Source organism: Dromiciops gliroides, chromosome 6, assembly GCF_019393635.1.
Source record: "Dromiciops gliroides isolate mDroGli1 chromosome 6, mDroGli1.pri, whole genome shotgun sequence".
Taxonomy (NCBI): Eukaryota; Metazoa; Chordata; class Mammalia; order Microbiotheria; family Microbiotheriidae; genus Dromiciops; species Dromiciops gliroides.
Genome location: NC_057866.1, coordinates 246,208,642 through 246,226,901, shown reverse-complemented (window position 1 = coordinate 246,226,901; position 18,260 = coordinate 246,208,642). Strand labels below are relative to the sequence as shown.

At 38.4% G+C, this 18,260-nt stretch overlaps 1 protein-coding gene across 2 annotated transcripts in view; it reads left to right on the top strand.

Moving 5' to 3' along the window:
* Positions 1–274: 274 nt before the first annotated feature.
* The window catches only part of PPP3CA (protein phosphatase 3 catalytic subunit alpha), a 400,754-nt gene continuing 382,768 nt past the window's right edge, over positions 275–18,260 (top strand). Inside the window, exon 1 of one of the 2 annotated variants that reach the window (XM_043970719.1) lies at positions 275–705. In XM_043970719.1, coding sequence (XP_043826654.1) covers positions 648–705 — 58 coding nt within the window. In that variant the 5' untranslated portion in view covers positions 275–647. The remainder of the gene's footprint in view (positions 706–18,260) is intronic. The other variant, XM_043970718.1, reaches the window with a different exon arrangement.

Sequence of the window (18,260 nt, the reverse complement as noted above, 5' to 3'; positions counted from 1 at the left end):
AAATAAATAATATATTAAAAAACAACAACAATAATAACAACAAAAAACAATCTTCAAACGACCCAGAGAGGAGGTGGTGGAGGAAGAGTAGGAGGAGTGAAGAAGCAGGAGGAGGAGGAGGAAGAAGAAGAGGAGGAGGAGGAGAGGAGGAGGAGGTGGTGGTGAAGGAGCAGGAGGAGGAAGAGAGGAGGAGGAGGGGAGGAGGAGGAGGAGGAGGAGGAGGAGGAGGAGGAGGAGGAGGAGGAGGAGGAGGAGGAGGAGGAGGAGGAGGAGGAGGGGAGGAGGGGAGGAGGAGGAGGAACGCAGGCGAGAAGGCAGTAACTTTAAAGCCAGCCCAGAACCGAGAGCTACAGCCTAGTGGTTTGCAGCGGCGGCGGCGGCGGCAGCGGCGGCGGCAGCGGTAGCGTCGTGTCTCCGGAGTGTGTGTGTGTGTCTGTGTGTGTGTGTGTGTGTGTGTGTCTGTGTGTGTTGTGTGTGTGTGAGAGAGAGAGAGAGAGAGAGAGAGAGAGCGAGTGTGTGTGCGCGCGCGCTTGTGTGAGTGAGTGTGTGTGTGTGTGAGTGTGTGTGTGTGAGTGTGTGTGTGTGTGTGTGTGTGTGCGTGCGTGCAATCGGACTAGCAGCGCGTAGCTCTCCTCCAGCTGCTGGAAATGTCCGAACACAAGGCAATTGATCCGAAGTTATCGACGACGGACAGGGTGGTAAAAGGTAAGTTGGCAGGGCACGGACGCCTCAGTGTACCGCAGCAGGCAGCCCTGTGTGGGTTTCCTTCTCTCCACCTCCCCCCCTCCCTGTTTTCCCTTTCCCTCTTCCCCCAGACGCCGCCGTCCTTCTAGGATCTCCTACCTCCCCAGCCCCCTCCTCCTGGTACCTTCCTCCCCTGGTTCCCCCCCTCCCATCTTTGGGTATTTTTATTTACTGGGGCGTCAGTTGTTAAATGGATGGGACGTGGGGAGGCGGAGGCGGAGGCGGAGGCTGGTGTGGGCGGCCGGCTAGGGGGCGGGGGGGGGTAGTGGGGGGTTGGTTGGTGGCTGGCAGGGTGTAGCTGCTGTGACAGAAATAGGAAGTGGGTGGCTGTAGCGCAGCCTTGCCCTGGGATCGGGTTTATGCATTTTCTTTTTTGCAGCGGGAGGGGGGTGTGTGTGATTTATGGCTTTTAAAAAATTAATATGACATTTTTATTTGCTCGTGGCTTTCCACTGTCTTGCTCTGGAAGTATTTTCTCAGCGCGCTACATTGCAGCAATTCCCTGGCGCCCCCCTCCCCTCCCCTCCCACCACCCAGTTCCTCCCACCCCCTTGAAGTGACTGCACAGGACTCGCGAGAGGGAGAGGGAGAGAGAGTGGGGGAGAGCCCCGGCTTCCTTAGTCGCTGGAGTGGAGGCGGAGGCTGGAGGCTGGTGGCTGAGGACGAACCAAAGGGGCGGAGGGGGTTAGGAGCTGCCTTTGCTGGGAGCCGCCAGGAAAGCCCCGAGGTTCCGTACCTCCCGCTGCCCCCATCGGCCAGCCCACGGGTCCAAGGCCACCTCCCCCAAAATAACCAAATCAGCCCCCCTACTTAAAAAGCCCACCCACCCCACACTACCAACAATCTGTCATTGCTTAAGAGCTTCCCTTAGCATGTAGAAATATACGTGGAAATCTCCAGTCTGACAGCTGGGGCTACCCTACCCCCTGACCCTCTCCCCAGCTCTCCTACCTTTTCTCGAATCTAACGGGGTTATTCTCTCTCTCTCTCTCTCTCTCTCTCTCTCTCTCTCTCTCTCTCTCTCTCTCTCTCTCTCTCTCTCTCTCTCTCTCTCTCTCTCACACACACACACACACACACACACACACTATAGATTTATGATGATTATTGCTCTTGGGTTTGCTGCTAGGGTACAAGGGGAGAAGGGAGGAAAGGCAATGACAATTCGCAGTCTGCTTTTTCACCAGGGGAATCCACCATCCTAGTCTTGCCCACTGTGGGGGGTGGGGGTGGGAGCCGGAGGAAAGCGAGTAGGGGCGGAAGAAAGCGTCTTGGGAATCCTTGGTAGGATAAGGCGTTCAGCAAATTCATTTGGAGAGAGTGACAACCCCGCCCCCCTTCCCCATCACCCCGCCTGCTGAGAATCGGGATCTAGCCTCTATGTGCCTGGGGGTATTGGGAAAACGGGCCTTTGAAATACTCCAGAATTAACCAGGTGGTTGACTTGAGTGGTTGGCTTTGGGGGTTTTGTTTTGTTTTTGTTTTCACTTTAAGCTGAAGGGGTATCCAATACACAATGTGGGCGCCAAATACAGAGCCCTGCAATAAAGTCATGAATCCCATAATAATTTCTTTTTATTGATGATTTGGGAGTCTGTTTGAAAGTGAGTTTTACCAAGTAGGGAAAAAAAAGAGTGTGTGCATACAAGATGGAAATTCTCCAACTAGTTTTGCCCTCATCATTCTCAAAATGATCCATTTATAGAAAAAAATATATATTGGGCCTTTTCTTTTAAAAACGATCGTCTTATTGAAAATTTTGTGGATGTTTGTATATACCATTTCTGTATAGGCACTTTATTTATAGAGCTTTTAAAACACAGAAAAATAGTCTGCAAGTAACTTAAAATAAGAATATAGGTAAGAGAGTTAAATGTTCTCTCTGGAGGCTTTGGCTCTTATGGAAACACTAGTAAAGATTTTTAAGGATAGCTGTATGTTGTATCATATAGCTAGCTACATTATATCAGTTAGCTATATGTTGTATAAGCTATCTGGATTTTAAAAAAACACTTTATTCTTTAACAAAAGTATCAGAAGTGTAATAAGAGCTCTCGAATATATAACGTTTGATTTGCTTTGGTTTTTAATATTTTTATATCTTTCAAAGTCAAAATTAATGTCACTATACTATTTAAAACTCAGTCTTTAAAAAAATAATAATTCAGGGCCTTCAGCTGTAAACTACACTTTCTGTTTTCATAATAAATTGTTCAGATTCAGTATATACTTTACAATATAAAGCCATTTTGATATTATTTATATGTGACACTAATTATTGCTTGTAACTGTCATATGATATGATATCTCAGTCATTCCTTGACTAATAAGTTGTCTTGTGCTGTAACAAAAGTATCTCTTTTTTGGTTTGTTTTAAATGCACGTATCCATTCCTAGTTCTGAAAATTTGGTTTTTATATTTACATATAGCTTTAAAACTTTATGTGCCCATATTAGGGGATCTGTTTTTGTATTTGATTTATCTGTACTTTAAAAAAAAAAAAAACCTTGCAAAAAATTACTGTAGTTACCACAGTTTGCCATAGTTATGCTTTTTGGTAGGTATTACACCTGAAATGATGCTACTCTTGACATTAGATTTTTTAAATAATGCCTAACAGTTCATGGATGTGATTTTTAACATTCCTCTAAACATCATATTGCACTTTTGATTAAATAAGTACAAAAGCAATAAAATTTTTGTGAGACGTTACTTTTCCTAGGACAAAGCCATATACTTAATGAAAGAAGCAAATCCCCAAGAAGGCATCATCTTTGTGAAAGTGCACTGAATGCTCATCAAACTTTTTCTTTACTGTACAGTATGGTTAAAACTTTTCCTTGTTGGTTGTAGATGTATTAATTGATTAGGCCACTATTATCAGTCATTTTATAAGGAATTTAGAGATGTATTATGCATGTTTAGCCAGTTAGAAGGACAGATAGAGACACAAAGAGAGAGAGAGAGAGAGAGAGAGAGAGAGAGAGAGAGAGAGAGAGAGAGAGAGAGAGAGAGAGAGAGAGAGAGAGAGAGAGATACACGGGAGATGAAGGTTCAAAGCCAAACCTATTTGTTTGCCCACATGTAGATCTTAACCTTTCACTATACCAGGCAACTGTAGAAGCATCTCAGTTAACACATGATTTAGATGAGTTGTTCACATACTGAGATTCTCTATAATTATGATATTATAGGTTGGATTTCCATCCCCTTCAAAAAATATTTTACTCAATATTTAGCAGTATTTCAGTATTGACTTGGGAGATTAACATGTTGGCCTTTTGTCAGGCCCAGGTTATATCTACACATTTTATTTTACTTTCTTCTAACTAAGTTGATTTTATATTTTTAAATGTATTATTCAGAAACATAATAAGGCTTAATTGTGATGTTGTTTGCAGTAATAAGATGCTATGCCTCTGGAGAGGGAGTTGATAATTCACAATGTAATGTTTTCTTTCTTTGAGGTGTGTTGCATGGGCTATTTTTTGTGGGTCTAGAGAATTGATCTTCTTTCTAAGCTTTATAAATGAAGAGGGATGATGATGGCAGTGGAAACATTTTAGAAAGAGGATCCAAATGGAAGTGAAAAAATTAGAGTACTTAATTTTGATATTTTTTGGCAATAAAAAAAAAACAACTTTGGGAATTATATCCCCTGATACTATGAGGGTGGAAATTGTGATAATATAGCTATTTGCTACATTTGAATTTTGAAGTCTTCAAAATATAGTTTGTCTTTTAATTCTTATGAATTTATTAGAAGAAACACTAATCCAGATTTAATGGGAAAGGAGAGTGAAAAATTGTAAAGGATGTCTGAGCAAGGGAGGAAGCTCCCAAACTCCCAAGTTGCCCACAGTCCACCAAAGTGGTGCCCCATAGTGCTCGGCCTAACTCCTCATTCTTTCTTGATTATTTTCCACTAATTAAAACTTGGGCCTATGTAACATGACCTCAGGACCCTGAGTTCTGCCAGATGACAGCTAGCTAATTAAATAATCTAATTGGTGCTAATAGGTGTTGATGCTTTAATCTTCCCAGGTGTCATATGTGCATTTTAACAGGGGCCTTCTGGAGACAATGCTTGACTCCAAAGGACTGATTCTAATAGAAGCAGTTCCTGGTATTTCAGCAGGCTGGCAAGGAAGATAGTTTATTTGAAAGGGTTTTGTGGAGCCCTTTAAAATACTGTGTAAGCATCAACCTTGGCTACAGGGCATACAGAAAAACAAAATGTACATTCTTTCCCATCTTATATATAAAAGTTGCAGAGGTAAGCTACACATTAACATCATGTCCCAAAAATTTTTGTGCAATTTGAAGTCATCAAAGCTAATCTTACAACTGTACTATGACTTTTGGGACACCCAGTATGAATTAATTGATCAGGAAACAATTATAAGGCATTGGGTACCGAGTAAATTATTTCTGTAAGGTGCTGTGGATTTTTTAGCTAAACCAGTTATATTGTGGCTATTTTGTAAAAAATGACAAACAGTAGAAGATGTATCATGAGTTATATTTGCAGTTAGTTGAAATTAAATATATAATGCTATATATATTTAGTAGGGGAGAGGAGATTGATTGGAATAATTCTGTTTTATTATATTTTTTTTGTCAAAACTACTTGTATGTGTCCTATGTATTTTAGTGTTAACCAAAAAAAAAGATCATTTACTGGCAAACTAGTTTAAATTTGTAATAATTCAATAAGTCCTATCCTTTGTACTATCTGTGAAGAAATGATTTTTAAATGACATTAATCCCGTAAATAAATGACTGAGATAAAGGTTTAGTGTACTTGGGAACAAACAGTTATGAGGACTTAAGCATACTTGTTTGCATGTCCTTGAAGGCTGATAATTACAGATGAGTCTTATCTAGTCATTATGTCGAGATCACCTATTCAGAAACCTTAGAAGTTCCTTTTCCGGATTTAGTTTAAAAATAATTTATAATTTTGACTTTTCACTAATTCAGATTAGTCTTTCTCTCAATTCCTTCACATTAGTAAGGTTTTACTATATCTTGATTGTAATCCCTCTGTTTTTCCTACACACACACACACACACACACACACACACACTAATTACATAAAAATTAGATAATAATACAAAACCATTTATGTGCCAGTATATTATTAGGTCCTTGAAACAAGTAAAATCTTTCATCTCTGAATACCTGGCACAGATGGTAGCAACAGATTAGGAGTTCAGAAAAGGGAGACATTTCTTGGGCTGTCATTTGGAAGGCTTCATGGAGGAGCTGGAGTTAGAGTGGAACTAAGAAGGAAAATACAGGGTACTGAAAGGGAAATGAATAAACACACCACACACACACACACACACACACACACACACTGCTTTTTCAAAAATTTTTCTAGGATATGATTTTATTACCAGTTAATGCAAATGAGGTTTCATTAGAATAGACTTAGCATTTATAAATATTACATTTGGGCCTTCTTATGCTATCCAAATACATATTACTAATTTTAATACTATGTCTACCTTTTCTTATCTGTAATAAGTTAGTTAGGTATAAAGTTGCCAGTGGAAGCTAGTTATAAAACCAAATAGAGGGAACAGCTAGGTGGCACAGTGGATAAAACACCAGCCTGGGATTCAGGAGAACCTGAGTTCAAATCCAGCCTCAGACACTTGACACTTACTAGCTGTGTGACCCTCATTGCCCCACAGATAGAGAGAGAGACAGACAGACAGACAGATAAATAGAATCAAACATATTTTAAGTGACCTCAATGAACAAAAAAAAAAGGCAGTCACTTTTTGGTGAGTCTGGTTAAATTGAACTTTTGAAAGTTCCATGAAAATATTGTTTTCCATCTTCATTGATTTAACTAATCAAATAAACATGGGGGTGGGTAACTTCAGTGAAATAATCCTGTGCAATTAAATGCAGACACAAAACTTTCTAGAGTACTTAACAATGATCTAGCAAACCCCTTCATGGTCACACCATTCCTGCCCCGTCCTGCTTCTTAATATAGTTAAGGAAATGGAGGTGGAAAGCTAAATTGCCCAGGGTCACACAAGTCAAAAGCAGACTGGGACTAGAATGCCTGTTCCCAAGGGCAAATTTCCTCTTCTAGGAGCCAAGTTACACCTGCCTCTTTGTAAATACACTTAGAATGTATAATTAATTTTTTTTTTGTACTTTTGAGAGACTGCTTCAGTTATTTATTTTGTTTTGCCTTCTCCATACAGAAACACATAATTTGGAAGGCAAAGCTTTATTTCTCCCCAAATCTCATAGAATAGTAACAGTCTTAAATACTTTAACCAGATTTACTACTAGGATAAAATATTCTAAGGAAGTAATTGAAAATTGATATTTTTGATCAATTGATTGATCAACTTTCTTCAGCAATTCTTATGTTCCAGACAATTTTAAAACTGAGGATACAAAATTAATAATATGGTTCCCTTTCTCAAGGAGCTTGCTTAAAAGTAGGGGAAGAAGGAGGCAGCTAGGTGGCACAGTGATAAAGCACCAGCCCTGGATTCAGGAAGACCTGTGTTCAAATCGGGCCTCAGACACTTGACATTTAGTAGCTGTGTGACCCTGGGCAAGTCACTTAACTCTCATTGCTCCACAAAAAACAAAAACAGAACAAACAAACAAAAAAACTTAATGGGTAACCAGGAGAAAGGGGCTAAGGGGTAAAAGGGACCTGAATGGGACAAAGAACAGGCTGAAAGTGAAGTAAGCAATATGACTGGGTCATCTCAAGATATAGTGATCTGGGCTAAGTAGTATCCATCAATATGCAAGTGCTAGGGCGATATCATACTAGGATAGGCAAAACAGCTGTCAGGGAGATGGAACAGAGTAGAGTGAGCTAGAAATGAAGTGATTATTATAACACCACACAGAATGCAACACTATTAATTTCTTGCCAGGGAATCTCATCTGGAAGGTATGGAGAAGTTACATCACAGACAAGAAGATCTCATTTCCCTTAACTCTCCTTCCTCCATGAAGCTGTCCACATTTTAGGCCAGAGGTGACTTCTTTTTCTAGACTACTTATCTGTCTCTACCATTTGTGCCAAGTATTTGGAGATGAAGGATACTGCTTGCTTCAAAGACCTTAAAATGTACTGACACTCAAACTTTTTTTTATATTGTTAACTAACTTTTTATGTACATAATGAAATAGAAGTGATTCCATACTGACTTAAGATACTCAAGGCCTAACACTGGCTTTGCCAGTAATGAGTTTTCTATATTTGAATACTTCGCTTAACCTCTATGGGACTCAGTTTCCTGACCTGTAAAATGAGCAGTTTGTGCTAGATGAATGAATGATGGAAGGAAAAACAAAATTTTTAAGTGCTTGCTATGTGACAAGAGGGGCTCTATGGATAGAGCTCTGGGCCTGGAGTCATGAGTTCAAATCCGGCCTCATATACTTTTTAGCTATGCAACTGTGGACAAGTCATTTAACACTGGTTGCCTCAGTTTCTTCATCTGTAAAATGAACTGGAGAAGGAAATGGCAAATTACTCCAGTATTTTTGTCAAGAAAACCCTAAATGGGGGGGGGGGGAGGCAGCTAGGTGGAGCAGTGGATAGAGCACTGGCCCTGGAGTCAGGAGTACCTGAGTTCAAATCCTGCCTCAGACACTTAACACTTACTAGCTGTGTGACCCTGGGCAAGTCACTTAACCCCAATTGCCTCACTAAAAACAAAAACAAAAACAAAAAAACAAAAAAAACCAAAACCCCTAAATGGGTCTGACAAAGAGTCGGACACAACTGAACCATCTGAACAAGAAGGAAAATGTTACATTGTGCTAAGCACTGGGGGGGGTGGGGGGGGGGTGGGGGTGGGGGGTGGGGGAGGGGTTTACTAAGAAAAAATGAACAGAAGATAACTAAGACCCTATTCCCTTGTCCTTGACTTTATTAATTTAACCTTTGCTGTGTATTTTATTCCCATTAAAAAACCTGATTTGTTTGTGGAAAAGAGACTGTTAATCCCCTTTCTTATTGGCCTGGGAGAAATAACTAAAAAAGGCAGTTTGGAGGGGAGGGAGCTTTGCACCTAGAGGTCCCTCATTATTTTCTGAACCCCAATATTACGGCAAGCCACCCAATTAACTCTCCCCATATTAAATTTAGCCCCTACTATATATATATATATAGATATAGATAAATAGATAGGCAATTTGCATATTTATGCAAAATAAAGAATCAAATTAATATTAAAGGAGTTTTTTTAAGGTATGCATATATCAAAATGTCATGCAGATTTGGCTTGGTGGTGTGAGGGTGGTACCTTCCCAAAGGTGTGCTGGTAAATGTTTAAGAATAGGCTCTCTGGAGGAAAATTGGGCACAAGCCACACTTTTAAGTTTAATTTGCATTTCTAACATTTTCTCCATCACTTTCTAGACCACAGATATCATACTCATAAGTAGAGAGAGGGGCATCATATGGTTAGGAAAACTCCTCAATGCTGCTGGAACAAGGCTAAAATCTAATTGGGAAATGTTTAACAAAATACATAAAAATACAATATAACATAGATACTGTTAATTTGTGCATTTGTAAATAAATGTACAGGCCCACCAGAATCTGTTTCTATTTGAGTTTGACATCACTGGTGTAGAAAATTTTAAAAAATACATTTTTTAAAAATGAATTGTAGCATTTGCATTCTGAGGCATTGAAAATCTGACAGTTTGTTCTCCCAAAGTCAGTAGGAGCTGACTCCAGCACACCCCTGCTCCTACATCACTATGCATGGTACAGAGATCGATGCTATTCATTGAGGTGTAACCTGGAATAGAGCCAAATTTCAAAGGGCCTTTTGAACCATTTAAAAAAGCAGATTATAACCAATTAAGCTTTAGTATTTAATGTATATTTTTTCAACAATTTGATAGTTATTTGGTATATATGGTAACTCTATTAATCAGAATATTGGGTTAACTAGAGATATCTATTTCCTGACCCTTCCAGCTAACAGAAGGCTTAGTGTAGAGAGGTTTTTTGTATGATATCGCAATTGTTCTGGGCCAAGTTTTGGAGTTTAGTCATTATGACTGGTCTATTGTATGATTCAGTCCAACCGTTTCACACTTCACTTATTAACTTGAAATTGAGAAGGAAAGCCGTGCAGCTTTCTTTGATTTGTTGTTACATTTCCTCTTAAGTTTCCCATCTTCTGAGAAGGAAGAAATGATGAGTTTATTGCTTCATTATTTGTTTTATGTTAACCTGGGAAAGGACTTGGGCTTGCCTCTGTCCCCTGATTTCCCTGAGTTCGAGTACCAGCTAAAACCCCACTTTCTATAAGAAGCCTCATCTAATCCTCATTAATGCTAGTGTCTTTACCCTGCATATATTTTGTTTGCACATAGTTGTGTAGATATTGTCTCCTCTATTAAAATGTGAAAGCAGAGACCACTTTTTTTTTTTCTTTCCTTGTGTCCCTACCCCTTAGCCAAATGTTTGGCACATAATAGGAAGTTAATTAATGTTTATTAGCTGCCTTACTATAGGAAAGTCCCAGATGAGGGACTTGTCTCTACCACTGGAGAGTTGTTCTTTGTCCTTCCTTCTTGAAGAGGACCATGACATCAGGGTGATGTCATGACTTGCTCTGAATTGGATTTAAGAAAGAGAAGACTATGCAAGGTCATCAACCTCACTCTCTCCTCCACAGTCATTTGAGTTCAGTGGCAAGATATATATCAGGACAAATGGAAATGGCCCTGGATGTTTGAAGCAGTGGGGATTAAGTGATTTGCCCAGGGTCATACAGCTAGTAAGTGTCTGGGTTGAGATTTGAACTCAAGTCCTCCCAACTTCAGGGCCAGTGCTTTATCTACTGTGCCATCTACCTGCCTCGCCAATGGAGAGTGCCTTCTCTTAACCAACTGGCATTGGCATTACAAAGCCCTGAATTCAAATTGGAGATTAGACATACCTTAGGTATGTGGCCCTGGGCAAGTCACTTTGCCTTGGTCTCCCTTTGTTCCTAATAGCACTTACCTCCCAGGGTTGCTGTGAGGTTAAAGTGGAAAAAAAAATATTTGTGCAGTGCTTTGCAAACCTCAAAACACTATATAAATGCTCACTATTATTATTGTCACCAATAGACTTAAAGAATTGCCTAGAATACTGAGAGATTAAATTACTTGGCCAGTGTAAAATAGTCAGTAAATGTCAGAGATGAGATTTGAACCGATTTCTTCCTGGCTCCAAAGCTAGTTCTCCTTCCTCTAAAACAACTGCTTCTCTTAATAGCTTAGACATTTCAATTCAATATACAGTTATCCCTTCCACATGATGACTTTTCCAATCATGGTTGTGATATATCATGGGTTGGCATGAGAAATTAAATGGGAAGTTTTGGGGAATTTTGCAGAAGGCGCAGATGACACACAAAGGCCAACAGATGACACAGAAAAAGTTTAGAAACTCAGAAATGCATAAAATAAATGTATACTAATATATAATAAAATGCTATATTTTAATACCATACATATACCCCTACTTGACAGTAAGGTACTGTAAATACCTTGTAAAAGAAAAAGTAAAAAAAAAATCAGACATCTCTCGTACAAATGGAGGGTCAAATATTTTTACATTAATTTTCCAGATCACAGGGAAACTGCATTCCTAACCCCCATTATATAGACCGGATAACTATATGCACTTTTTATTTCTTTATTCTTCTCAAATCCAGCAAGCCAAAAGAATCTGATAATCATATACTCTTAGAGTTTTGCTCTTGGGGCTTCAGGATTTATGTCTCCAAATCCATCTTCCTACCCAAGACAGAAATCATATGGACAGCATTCTAAATCAATTGTCATAAACCCCTGATTGAATATTTTAAGAAAACACATAGGGAGTTGATGACTTTTTTCTTTTTTTTCTTTTTTTTTTTTTTTAGTGAGGCAATTGGGGTTAAGTGACTTGCGCAGGGTCACACAGCTAGTAAGCATTAAGTGTCTGAGGCCAGATTTGAACTCAGGTACTCCTGACTCCAGGGCCAGTGCTCTATCCACTGAACCACCTAGATGCCCCTGGGAGTTCATGACTTTTTAAGGATGCTAATTCAATTTGTGGATGATGTGAATCTTCAGGAAGTTATTCTTCAAACTGAACAGAAATCTATTTCTTTCATTTCTACTTAGTTTTCCAAATGACAGCTATCCAAAGTCAACTCTCAGGTTATCCCCACATCTCCTCTAGTCTAAGCATCTTCAGTCCCTTTAAGTATCCTTGTTATGACATAGACCTCCTCATAGTACACATAGACCTCTTCTTGACATGATCCATTTTGTTAATTCTGTAGCCAGAACTGAATACAATATTTAAAATGTGTTCTGATAAATGCAGAGTACATTGGCATTATAACCTCCCTTTATTTCGACATTACTGTGTACTTCTATTAATGTAGCCCAAGATTGCATTATTGTTTCTTTCTCCTTTTTTTTTTTTTTTTAGTGAGGCAATTGGGGTTAAGTGACTTGCCCAGGGTCACACAGCTAGTAAGTGTTAAGTGTCTGAGGCCGGATTTGAACTCAGGTCCTCCTGACTCCAGGGCCGGTGCTCTATCCACTGTGTCACCTAGCTGCCCCCTCTTTCTCCTTTTTTAAGCAGTTATGTCACACAGTTGACTGATATTGAACTTGTAAATAACTCACCAGGCCTTTTTCACAGAAACTAGTGTAGTTCTTCTCTGGTCTGTACTTATGCCGATTTTTTATCCCACCTCAGGACTTTATATATCTACCTGTTAAATGTTAACTTCTTCATTTTAATCCATTCTTCAGTAGGTTAACATCTTGTTGATGTTTTAGTTGATTTAATCAGTTGGCCTATTGGAATCCCTCCGAGCTTTTATTATTCATGAATTTGATGACTGCAGTCTTTCACAAGTCAGGGAACCCTGTGGTCTCCAAGAATTTAAAATTGAGGATTACCCATAAAATAATGGAGAGGCACGTGGTAGACGTGATTATGTTAAGCATAATGTAAGCAAGAAGGTATGAGGGGGAAATAACGTAAGAATGTGATCCGAGACATGTATCATAAAAATGATGGAGTGGTCACGTAACAAGTGTGAGGGGTTAAAAAGTGACTACTCACGTGCATTAATGGTATCTTTGCCACGTCAAGAGAACTCAAAGAGGGTCTACAGTATGTTTGCCTCCCTCCCGTACTGAATTTTAAAGAGGAAAGAGACACGGATTGCAAAGAACGGGCTGGGGCGGATAGGTTCTGATATATATCATGGGAGTAATATCTCACATCAGTGAGATGATTGGTTCATTGTAATGTTAGTTAAGAGTATTGGGATTGGGGGCAGCTAGGTGGCGCAGTAGATAAAACATCGGTCCTGGATTCAGGAGGACCTGAGTTCAAATCGGGCCTCAGACACTTGACACTTACTAGCTGTGTGATGCTGGGCAAGTCACTTAACCCTCATTGCACCCCACCCCCCCAAAAAAAAACTGGGGGAAAAAAGAGTATTGGGATTTCAGGACTATGTTTTCACAGTTTTGAACTCAGATGGGCTACCAGCTGAAGAAGTTAACTAACTTCTTTTTTCAGTCTCTAAGTATGTAAAGTGAAAATATTTTCCACTTATTCAAATGATGTTAAAATAATAATAAACTTCTTGAAAACTCTTTGAAGGGAACTATGACTTTAGTACAAAGCTTTCTTTTAGTTTCTTTATTTCTTGTGTTTGACAGGTGTATTTAGGTTTGATAAAGAGAATGCTATAAAATAAATCCAAATCTGACAATTGACTTAAAGTTAAATCAAAGTGAGTACACTTCTAGAAGATTAAATATCAACTGTTACAACATATCATGTACCACTATATACCTTTGTTTATGTTTTTTTTTTTTCATTTGTCATTACTGAGGTTGAAAGCAATTGTTTGCAGGAGAACATCATAGTGGTGAGGCCATGGGGATACACTGGTAAAGCCAGTAGACCTGCATTCATGTAGAAACTCAGACAACACATTTAATATTTTCCTTATTCCTCAGTTTCTCCCTGTGGAAAATAGAAAAAAACAAATGTCCTATCTCCTTCACAGATTGTTGGGAGGATCAAATATAATTCGAAAGAGTTTTTAAACATGTGATATAAATGTAAGATATTTTTTTTAGCATATATAAAGGAGCATTTGTATTTATTACCTATATATTTGCTGAAATTTTAAATAGGCCCTATTACATTTGAAAGGTAATGACACTGTGCATTCCTGCAGTATTTTCTGAAAATCTCTGGTGCTTTCATATCTCCTCAACTAAGTCAATCCCTTGGTTTGGAGGTGGAGGAAGCAAGATACATGGGTATATGTTTATAAAGTAACTGCATGCTTATAATGGAAGCTTTAAAAAAAATCTCTTAGGGTTAAATTTTCCATGGCCATGCAAAGAAGGGAGAATCAAGTACAAGCTCAAGGGTAGATATTATTGTTCCCTTTTGACAGATAGAGAACCAGAGGCAAAGGGAGGTAAAATAACATTCAAGGTCACACAGTTGTAATTGCCCTAGATAAGAAATGAGGTTTTACTTCTCACTGTATTCATCATTGTGTGATTTATTGTTGCATTCAAGAATGATCCAACAAATGGAAATTATAAAGTGCAAATTCCAAACTAAAAAAAAAGGAAAAAGCCATTAAAAAGAGGTCATTATAAATGTTCTATGACTTGTCTGAGTAAAACAATATGGAAAACTACAATGGTATTCTTGATATTGGACTAGATTCCCCTCATCTTCAAGACTTTAATGTCTTTTTAAAATTAATGTTAATTTTTTTGTCACCAGAGAAAATAAAGAAAGCCTCAAATTTCTAAAGTGAAAGCCACTTCAAGGAGAGTTTGTAGGAAACATTTTGCAGAGGCAGTTATATGGTTACATGGTAAAATTTCAGATGCAAATGTGAGTTGTTTTAAGTTAAATATTTCTCTTTTTCCATGTTTACTTATTCTTTTAGATTGAAGTGTTAGGCGTCTATCAGATGTGCCCTTGAACTGCTTTTGAATAATTTTTTTTTGTGAAAAAATGAAGGACATTCCCCATTTTTTTTACTGCTATCCATAATGTAGGGAAATGAGAAAACTTGTCCTCTTCACACAGTGCATTATGTATACAAAGCTACATGTATCAAACAAAAAACAAAACAAAAGCAAAAACAAGGGGGCAGCTAGGTGGCTCAGTGGATAAAGAACTAGTCCTGGATTCAGGAGGACCTGAGTTCAAATCTGTCCTCAGACTCTTAATACTTATTAGGTGTGTGACATTGGACAAGTCACTTAATCCTCACTGCCCTGCAAAAAATAAATTAAAAAAAATGTCTATGTGTATCTATAGCCATGTATACGTAATGTATATGTACATACATATCTGTCTACACATATTTGGGGGGGTGTATGGCTGCATATATAATTCAAATAATGATTAGAAAATATGTCTTATATACATGTTATTGCCTTTCTTCACATAAATCTACATCATGGGAGCCCTTTGGCATTCTGTTTATAATTAAATCTGAGAATAATATAACAGTATTATGGGTTACATAACATTTTTTGCATATATACCTCTATTCTCTCTTTCTCTTTCTAAATATATATGCATATATACGTCTGCATGTGTATATGTGTACACCCCCTCAAATAAATATATGCTTACCTATACATATTGTGTGTACATGTATATATATGTATTCTTATATGTATATATGTAAATATGAATATAACTAGGCATACTGATAGGTGATAATTCCCTTTGCAAATTATATAATGATCTAATCATTAGAGTCACTAATTAGATAGATAGAAAGGTAGATGATAATAGAAAGAAAGAAAGAAAGAAAGAAAGAAAGAAAGAAAGAAAGAAAGAAAGAAAGAAAGAAAGAAAGAAAGAAAATAGAAGCGATCCATCATAGAGTTTCTTGGCAAGGCAATGAGGGTTAAGTGACTTGCCCAAGGTCACACAACTAACAAGTGTCAAGTGTCTGAGGTCAGATTTGAACTCAGGTCCTCCTGAATCCTGGGCCGGTGCTTTATCCACTGCACCACCTCACTGCCCCCCAGCAAAGAGTTTCTTGTTCTTCGTTATTACTGTTGTTGAATGACAGACATTATGCTCTTCTTGGGAGGGTGAGGGGGCATTGCAGTTCTAAAATACTAACACTTATGCTGATCTGCATTTATTATTATTTTCTTTTCATTTTCATAAATCTTGGTGGTTTTGACAACTGAGACCACGATGAGTTAAGTCAGCCTTTCAGAAATGATGGGGTTTTTTGACTTCCTGGTTTTCTACTGATTGAAAATAGAGGTTTGGGGGACAGCTAGGTGGTGCAGTGGATAAAGCACCGGCCCTGGAGTCAGGAGTACCTGAGTTCAAATCCAGCCTCAGACACTTGACACTTACTAGCTGTGTGACTTTGGGCAAGTCACTTAACCCCCATTGCCCCCCACACACACAAAAAAAAAATAAAAGAAAAAAAAAGAAAATAGAGGTTTGGGGAGGATATATTGATGCTTGTGAGGTTTTCCCCTTGATATTGAATATGAAATGACCCCTGTATACAAGGATTTTTTTATTGCATGTAGCATTGCGTGTGGTGGTGAAAACAGGTTTGTTTTTCTAGTTGTCTCATACACGTACTATATTTTCCAGTTTTTTTTCTTTTCTGCTAGTACTTTCCAACCATTTATTACCTCACCCTGAGGGTCTTAACAGACTCCCTAGATCACAACCCCAACATAATGGGCTCCCTCAATATATTTCATGCAGCAGGGTGTTCACTGTCCAAATATAGTTGGGAAATGCCAAGTTAAAAAATGGTTACCTGGGGGCAGCTAGGTGGTGTAATAGAAAAAGTACCTGCCTTGGATTCAAGAGGACCTGAGTTCAAATCCAGCCTCAGACACTTGACACTTACTAGCTGTCTGAGTCTGGACAAGTCACTTAGCCCTTATTGCCCTGTAACAACAACAAGAATAACAACAACAACAACAACAACAAATTTAAAAATGGTTACCATACAAAGTACCTATACAAAAGATCTCGTGGAAGACTTGGATGATCTCCTAGAGGAGCTAGCCTCAACGATGCTGACTTTAAAATTTTCTTTGTAACTTTGTAACTGTCACATATATAAAAAATAATCACTCGCTGTTCTTGAGGGAGAGATACAGACTATCCCAGACATAGTTTTACTGTTGCCTGTTTGTCATTTATCTAGAAAAGAGAAGTCATAATTGGCTCATGTGTTGAGAAGGATTGGGGAATGGAGTGCAAGACCAGTTGTTCTTTCCATTTTAGTAGGGAAAGGGAGTGAAGTTGTACCCAGAAGTCAACTTTGTCCATAGATCACATTTAGGTAACCTGTGTGTTTCCTGAAGGAGCATTATTTTTTTCTGAATAGCTTTTGTCTCATTGAATCATATGACCAATGAACATTTTACTTACTGCCCACTTGTGTTGACTCTAATGCTTGAGTACATGTCTAGTCTAGGATATGTTAGGGTAAGGGAAAGGGAATGCAGAGCTCATAGATTGTCCCTGGTCCAAGGTAGGACTCTATGCCTTCTTCCTTTATGGATTCACCTTATTAGAGTTAGAGCTATTTAAAACTATTTTTTTCTGTTCCTCTGTTGATGGTTACAGCCAGTGAATTGTAATGAAGATTGATAGTACTAAGAATTCACAACATTTAATGACATCATATGAAGCACAGTAAATAATTCCAAACTAGATTTACCAGAAAAATAAATGATAATTGTGTTATTCAGGATCCTTGGTTTTGTTATTAATTCATCTACCACTGTGATTAGTCACAGGGTAGATTAAGGTGATAAGTAGTAGAATACTAAGTATTGCAGTTACTTTTTGACAACAGTCATCAATTCCACATTAAAAAGAGATGTTCTTCTTAGCCTTGAATTCTAATAACTTTTCCATTTCATCCACCTTCAGGCCTGAATAAACTGGACTGGTTAATTTAGAAGTTCTACATTTAAGGATACTGCATTCTTTTTCTTCCTCCTCTTATCCCAGCCTATGGATATATTAATAATGCCATTGATATGAATAAAGATGAAAAAGATAAGCTTGTAGACCTGAAAGTTGCTTTAGTAAGGGTAAACCAGACAACCTCAATTGATGGAAAGAGGAAAACGTTAATTTAGACAACTGACCCTCTTATGTTATTCTCTATTACTAGTTAACACTTTAGCCTTGGGGAGAAGGGCTTAATTTGCTTCAAGAATGGCAAATCAGTTATTGTTATAGTATTTTACTTTAATAAGTCAACAAGCATTTATTAAGCTACCTTCCAGGTACTGTGTTAAGCTCTGGAAATAAAAATACAAGGACAAAGAGAGCCATTCCTGCCTTTAAGAAGCTTAAATTCTTGTATTACATGAAAGAAAGATGAAAAGGGAGGGGAAATAATAAATTTCACTGTATCTATACTAGTTGTGCTTTGAG